The sequence below is a fragment of the Pseudonaja textilis genome, chromosome 10 (assembly GCF_049901715.1).
Source record: "Pseudonaja textilis isolate UNSWEBS1 chromosome 10, rPseTex1.2, whole genome shotgun sequence".
Lineage (NCBI taxonomy): Eukaryota > Metazoa > Chordata > Lepidosauria > Squamata > Elapidae > Pseudonaja > Pseudonaja textilis.
The window spans coordinates 16,946,150-16,953,720 of record NC_141999.1 but is presented as its reverse complement, the minus strand read 5'-3'; the positions used below and the strand labels follow the sequence as shown (position 1 = coordinate 16,953,720).

Sequence of the window (7,571 nt, the reverse complement as noted above, 5' to 3'; positions counted from 1 at the left end):
TCCGTCATTTTCTTTAAAAAATCTTTTTTATTAAAAAACTTTAATAGTGTTCCCTGGGGAGGGGAGGGGGGGAGGAAAACTGGAAAACCAGAGTTCTCTCCGGCTGGCCCGATCCAGCCCTGGGATGGGGAGGGGGGGAGGGCTGATCTATCTACAACCCCCCTCCCCGCATTTAGCTTTGCTAAAGAGAACCACGCCAAAGCCGCCCCTCGGCTCTGTCCCAGCCCCGCGCGGTCCAGCGGAGGTTCCCTCGCCCTCGGTAACCGGCAGAAAAGGCGGCGCCTTTCCCCGCCGTGGCGGAGAGTCCCTGCCTGGCCGCCTGGGGGCGGGGAGGGGAGGGGAGGAACTGTCCGAAAGGAGCTCCCCGCCTCGGTCTCCCTCCCGACCCGGGAGCAGCGCGTCCCGACGGTCTCCGCATCTCCAGCCGCGCTCCGCCCTCGCGCGCTCCGCCTCCCGGTGGCGGCGGCGGCGGCGGCTCCGGCGGTCCCCTCCCTCCTGGGCGGTTCCGTGGCTGCAGGCAGAGCGGGCGGGGCCAGGCAGGAGGCGAAGCGGGGAGGGGCCGGCCAGAGGCTGCAGCCGCAGCAGCGGGGCAGGCGATCGGTGGCAGCAGCAGCAGAAGCAGCGGCGGGCGGCGGGGCCAGCTCCTCCTGTCACACAGCCCAGCTGGCAGCAGCAGCCCAACAGCAGCAGCGGCGGCGGCGGCGGCGGCGCTCCTGACTTAGCGCAGCGCAGCCCCGGAGAGCAGCCGCCTCCATTTGCAGCCGCCTCTCTCTTTTGCCTTGCGGCCGCCTCTCCCGCTCCAAGGAGGAGCCCAAGCCGAGCGAGGGGATCGGGCCACCCGCGCGCGCCGTCTTTTACCCCGGAGCAGGGGGGACACGAAGAAGCCCGAGCCCCTCGGCCGAGCGAGAGCGGACGGGGGGCGAGAGCCATGGCTCCTGGCTCGACGGGATGCGCCTCGGCTGGCTGGGCGGCTGCTGCTAATGCGGCTGCTTGGGCGGTTGCGGCGCGATGGCTCCTGGCGCCCCTGCTCGTGCTGGGCTCTTTCCCCGGACCGGGAGCCGCAGCCAACACCCAGGTGAGCCCCGGCGCGGAGGTGGGGCGGTTCGAGCAGCCCAGGGTGCCTGGACCGCAGCAGCAGCAGCAGCGCCGCCCGTTGCGCGTGAGGGTGGGGGAGGCGGCGGCTCGGTGGGGACGGGGGCGGGGGGGGGGAACCATCGGTGCGCAAGGTGGGGTTGGGAAGAAGGAGAAGGGGCTGCAGCCCAAGGTCACGGCGGAGATCTGCTCGGAGACCCTTCCCCGTCTCGGCTCTTTCCAAGGCATTGGGCGAGAAAAGGAAGCGCTTGCCGGGAAATCCCAGGAGGATGGGGCTTGGGGGGGCGTGGGGGGGGGGAAGGTGGATAGAGGAAAGCGCCCGTCTGCCTTCCACGCCCCGCTGCCCTCCAGCTGGGTGGGGACTCCACCGTCTGTCATCCCCAACCCTCGAATCCGGTGGGCGCCCGGTTGGGAAAGGCCACCGGTAGACCGGGGTCTGGTAACGGGGGTGGGGGGTGGGGGTGGGCCTTTGTGGCCGTGGGAAAGGTGCCTCATCATAGAATAACAGAGTTGGAAGGGACCTCGGAAGGTCATCAGTCCAACCCCCCTGCTGGAGCAGAATGTAGCTTTGCCCGGCAGCAAAGCTTAAGAAAAAGCTGCCCTTGGCTTTGTGTGATATTTTTTTTTTCTTGGCTAGAATTTGTGGTAGGTGAAGGACCATCCAACCAGATGCTTCAAAGTGGGAAGTGATCTGGCCCTGGCTGGTGCCCTGTCCTTAATCAAATCACTTCCTCCCAAAAAAAAAAAAAAAGGCATTGCAACCTTGTCCTCAAGACTAGGCGACTGTGATCAGCATTTCGGAGCCAATGGCCACCTTCTCATTTCATAAGCTGGTGGCAGGTTTCCAAGTCACATCCGCTGGAGGTTTATTGCTACAAATGAGCCCCGTAGACTTACTGTTGGCTGGGTAGGCGGTTGCGAGGAAACCCGCAATCTTTTTGCAAATCCCTCCATCTTCACGGAGGGATAAGTACGGGGAGCCAACATTGGCCCAGATCGTCCAACACGGAGAATCTTGCTGTGTCTCGGTCTGGGACGGGCTCTTTGAAAAAACAGATGCACTCAAGCAAAGATGGCCAGAGAGCCATAGCTTCCCCATAGTCTGGTCGAGGGAAGGAGATGCTACCCTACTTATAGGGGGCAAATAGCCATCAGATGGCTTTGAGATGAGACTAGATGACCTCAAGCCAAAGGATGGGTCTCCGCTGTCTGACTGCCTAGTGGATACTCTGCCTGATGTGCTCAAATCCTGCCAAATGGGCTCACAGGCCTGCCATTCTCATTGGGGAACAACCCAGAAAATCCTGGCTCGATGTTTGCAGGGAGGTAAATGAGCTTGTATAGGGTCTCCCGCGTCGTTTATTCCTTCCATGGCGTTATCAGCATTTGAACGTATTGAAGCAGAATCCATTTGTGTGGGGTTTTTTTTAAGATTTTTTTTTTTAGACAAACTTACACAAACAAAACATAAAACCATCTTTCAATTACATACAGTGTGTCAGTTGGTATAAGTCTTTTGTGCTTCATCTCCATAGTCTTCGCTTATAGTTTGTATAAATTCTCATATTATCAATCTAATGCACATATACATACATACATACATACATACATACATACATACATGGGCTAGGTGTGTTCGGGTCTTTTCCCGTGTAAGATTAAGAGTATCTTGGCGACGTTTCAGCGAGGTCCCACTAGCCGAAACGTTGCCAAGATACTCTTAATCTTACACGGGAAAAGACCCGAACACACTTAGACCTACATACCTGTACCCGTGAAAATCTACAAATATATATATATATTCTTAAGTTTTCATGGGTACTTACATGTATGGTATTCAGCTTTGTTCGGGTATTTTCCCACATCATTATAATTGTGCTTTTAAAAGCACAACTATAATGATGTGGGAAAATAACTGAATAAAGCTGAATACCATATAAATATATATATATATAAAATCATTATTAATCATTTATTTGACTATTACTATTTTCCATCATTTTATGCGAGCTATTCCCCATTTTAATTTAATTTAAGTTATAACATTCATTTCATCATCATAAATCCATCCAATAATAGTATATCCTTAAAGCAGAATCCTTTTGGAATCATTGGTTAAATGCATCTCATTTTAGCCCATCTGCTCCAAAATCTGGAGACGCCCTATACATATTCCAGTTTTAATAAGAGGCAGTGGCATCAGCAGTTTTCCATCGCAAATATTGCAGACTGTGTGTGACATTGGCCCTAGTGCAGCCCCTTCTCTCCCCGCCCCCCAGCCCTGCGTGATAGGACCAGCCAATCCTCCCCAAGCTGGGATCATTAAAAGGCCTCATTCAGAAATGTGGGAAGGGGGCCCTTCAAGCAAGAATGAGAGGATCTGCCAGCCTTTCAAGGCTACCTGGCCCATGATATGAAGGCAGCTTTCTCTCTCCATCAAAGGATATGATCATCAAATTCTGCACCGAAGGGTTAATGCCTTGGTTTTATACATTTGAATTTTATTGATGGGGAGAAGGTTGTGGTTTTTTTTCCCCCCTTTTGTGAGGAAGCGGGCTTCGCTCTCTTGCAAAACTGTGTTGGCATCCTAGGGGATCTGGGGGAACCTGGCTACGAGGTGGAATTTCTCCTGCAAAATTGCCTAGAGGGAACTATAGAAAATCTGGGTTGAACAATAACCGAGTTGCAAACATGTTTCTCGAGTGAGGCGTAAGTGAGCCTTCCTCTCCCACTTCTTATGGCTCAGCGTTCTGGAACTAAATGCTGCTTCCTTTGTGGTTAGCAACACCTGCCACAGTTTCTTTCAATCCCACAAAAAGGCAGGTTGTCAGTGCATTCCGCCAATAGGAAAAGCCACGAGGTTAGGAAGAGTCTCAGTCTAGCCATCCCACTGCACCTGGACTGGTTTTCAGGTATCCGAAATGATGTGGTCCACTCCTAGGAGACTGGTACCACTGGAGATCTGAAGAGTTGGCAAGTAGGAAGGCAAGCAGGCAGGAAGAAAAGAAGGAAAAAGGAGGGGGAAGGAAGGAGGAGGGAGGGAGGGAGGAAAGAAAAAGAAATAAAGAAAAAGAAAGGAAGGAAGGAAGGAAGGAAGGAAGGAAGGAAGGAAGGAAGGAAGGAAGGAAGGAAGGAAGGAAGGAAGGAAAAGAGGGAGGAAGGAAGGAAGGAAGGAAGAAAGGAAAAGAGGGAGGGAGGAAGGAAGGAAGGAAGGAAAGAGAAAAGGAAGGAAGAAAAGAAGGAGGGAGGGAGGAAAAAGAAAAGGAAGGAAAGGGAGAGGGAGGGAGGGAGGGAGGAAGGAAGGAAGGAAGGAGGGAGGGAGGGAGGAAGGAAGGAAGGAAGGAAGGAAGGAAGGAAGGAAGGAAGGAAGGAAGGAAGGAAAAGAGGGAGGGAGGAAGGAAGGAAGGAAGGAAGGAAGAAAGGAAGGAAAAGAGGGAGGGAGGAAGGAAGGAAGGAAGGAAAAGAAAAGGAAGGAAGAAAAGAAGGAGGGAGGGAGGAAGGAAGGAAGGAAGGAAGGAGGGAGGGAGGGAGGAAGGAAGGAAGGAAGGAAGGAAGGAAGAAAGGAAGGAAAAGAGGAAGGAAGGAAGGAAGGAAGGAAGGAAGGAAGGAAGGAAGGAAGGAAAAGAGGGAGGGAGGAAGGAAGGAAGGGAAGGAAGGAAGAAAGGAAGGAAAAGAGGGAGGGAGGAAGGAAGGAAGGAAGGAAAAGAGAAAAGGAAGGAAGAAAAGAAGGAGGGAGGGAGGAAAAAGAAAAGGAAGGAAAGGGGAGAGGGAGGGAGGGAGGGAGGAAGGAAGGAAGGAAGGAAGGAGGGAGGGAGGGAGGAAGGAAGGAATGAAAAGAGAAAAGGAAGGAAGAAAAGAAGGAGGGAGGGAGGAAAAAGAAAAGGAAGGAAAGGGGAGAGGGAGGCAGGCAGGCAGGAAGGAAGGAAGGAAGGAAGGAAGGAAGGAAGGAAGGAAGGAAGGAAGGAAAGGTAGTATATGGGAAATGGCTGAAAAAGCTCAGTGAAGAGTGACAGAAAATGCCTGTATGGGGAGAAGTATGTTGGAAGGGGGCATAGCTGAACAGAATCCTAAAGGAGGAACATTTAACGTTGGCATAGTCTGTCTCTTCTTCATCAGTGGAATCAATGGTTCCAGAGGATGGGGTGGGGGCTCCAAAATTAGGTTTATACACCACGATTAGCCATAAGATGGTTTGCTTCGTTTTGGTGTGATATTGCACGTCAACGGAACTCCATCTTGGTTGTGTATAAGCTGTGCTTTCTGGTTTCACGGTATGTGTGAACCCAGGCAGTTGCAGCTTGGGTGAATAAACTGTGCTTTGGGGGAAGCTTTGCTAAACCACGATGCATGCACCCTGTTAGTGAAAGGGCTGTGATTTGTGTGCATGCCCATCAAAGGCACAGGCAGGGTTGGTTGAGAATGCAACGGTGTTCAAAAACCACACAATTCTTGTCCTCCTCCAGCCACACAATTTTTGTCATCTTTTCATTGGGCAGCTCTCCAAGAGATTCCAACCCAACCTTTTCCCTCTTGGAGGAGACAAAGTCAACCGAGGCTGCACCTACAACCCCCAGGCCGCCCTTACGTGTCCCTGTTTGATTTACAAGTGTTTAAGAAGGCCTGTGACTTCACCTTTGTTTCCCTTAGGAGGTTACAGGCAACAGCTAAAACCGCCTCTCCATCCAATCCTTAAAAAAAGGAGGGGGGACAATAAAAGGGAAGCCCCAAAATAAATGCGATCACGTGATTTTTACTTTCATAATTGGACTATAGCTTGAAGTACTTTAAAAGGCCGGGAGGAGGGACAATTTCTAGTGCAGCGGCAATGGGGGTTGGGGTGAGACTAGATGGCCTTTAAAGCCTCTGGAGGGACCTTTGAAGCATCTTCTAATCTAGCTGGATGATGCTAACATTCCCCAGATCTGGCTTTGCAGAGTGGGAGGAATTTCTTTCATTCTTCTCCAAAAGAGGCCGGAGAAGAGATCCTCCTGCTACATAGAGGTTGGAAGAGAGCGTCCACCTTGTGTGGTCACTTCTTCCCCAGCCTTCAGCCCAGGCCCTTTTCCGTCCATGTTTCCCCCTGACTTCTAACAGAGACGGAGAGGGAGGAGGGAAGAAGCTCCCTTAAAGGCCACAGCCCTGGAAAAGGTTGGGAAAATTCTCCCACCGCTGCCAAAAGGGACATCATCCAATCGCAAGGGACTTCATCGTTTCCCCTGCTCCTTCGGTGGGCCAAAGGACCGGCAACCCACCTCGCCTTCCTTCCGCTCACCCCTTCCCAATTCTTCAGGCCCACGGGAGGGCGGTCTTCTTTTTATCTCTCTCTCTCACACACACACACACAGGCACACCTGCCCTGCTGCTGGGTTGGCCAGAAGCCCAGCCTTCGCCATCTTTGCCTGGTCATCTAAAACCAGACACCTGGCCTTCCATCGGTGGGAGAAAGGGAAGAGAGCGGAATGGGAGAGCCCAGAGAAAACAGGACCCAATGGGCACGCGGAGGAGTGGGGCAGGGGGTGGGGAAGGATGGGTGGGGGGGGGAAAAAACCTTTTCAGAGGCTTTTTAAATTCCTTTTGAAAGCTTCCTCTTCCTGCCACCCCTTTGGAAGCCTGCCCTTTCCCCTGCTGCAAAAGGCAAAGAAGAAGGGGGAGACCAGCTCAGCTCACCCAATGCCAGGTTGGGCATGTGGGGGGTGGGGAACAGAGGCAGGGATTAAAGCTCATTTATTAATCCTATCTCCATTAACCACTTCCCACCCGAGCCAGCATCCACCTTCCTGCAGTGCCGTCCCTGGGTTATTTACAGAGACAGCTCAGGCAGGCAGGCAGGCAGGCTGGCAGGCTGGCAGACCCTCAATTGGAAATCCACTCCACTCTTTTCTTTTCTCTTCCTCTTTCTCTCCCTCCCTCCCTCCCTTCCCCAACCCTGCATTTGATGTAGAGTCCAGTGGTCAGCCTTCCATCAAACTGCAGCGGCAGCTGCTTAATCACTTAAAGCGTAGGCTTAGCCAGGAGATCTAGCTTAATCCAGGCCTGATTTCTCTTTTGCCCCTCCGTTTTTTTTTTTTTAAATCCATTAGGTGGACCCCGCCCTCTTTTTTCCTCCATCCTGCCCCTCCCCAGGAAAAAAAAAAGCCAGCTTCGAACTAATTCTCCTAGCCTGGATATGCAGGCCACTTGCTTCTCCCTTGTATGCGTCCCACCTCTGTTTTAGGGATGGACAACAGGGGGGGGGCAGGGAGAGGGGGTATTTCCCGATTTTTAAATTAAATTGTGGCTTTCCAGAAAAGAGAAATTGATGCACTGGGTGGAATTCAGTCCAAAGGTGGGAGTGGCAGGGCAGGAAAGAGAAATTGGCAGCTACCTCGCTGCCTCTTCTTTCTGGTCATCTGCAACCCTCCAAATCCCCTTTTTGTGGGGATAAACCTCAGGATTCTTCTCAAGCATTCTCATCCTTAAAAAAAAACCAAAGCATTTTC

General features: G+C 52.4%; 1 protein-coding gene across 2 annotated transcripts in view; it reads left to right on the top strand.

Annotated features, from left to right (window-relative positions):
• Window positions 1–550: 550 nt before the first annotated feature.
• Window positions 551–7,571, top strand: part of APLP1 (amyloid beta precursor like protein 1) — a 48,403-nt gene continuing 41,382 nt past the window's right edge. The window contains exon 1 of one of the 2 annotated variants that reach the window (XM_087939896.1): window positions 551–1,075. In XM_087939896.1, coding sequence (XP_087796022.1) covers window positions 929–1,075 — 147 coding nt within the window. In that variant the 5' untranslated portion in view covers window positions 551–928. The remainder of the gene's footprint in view (window positions 1,076–7,571) is intronic. The other variant, XM_026702387.2, reaches the window with a different exon arrangement.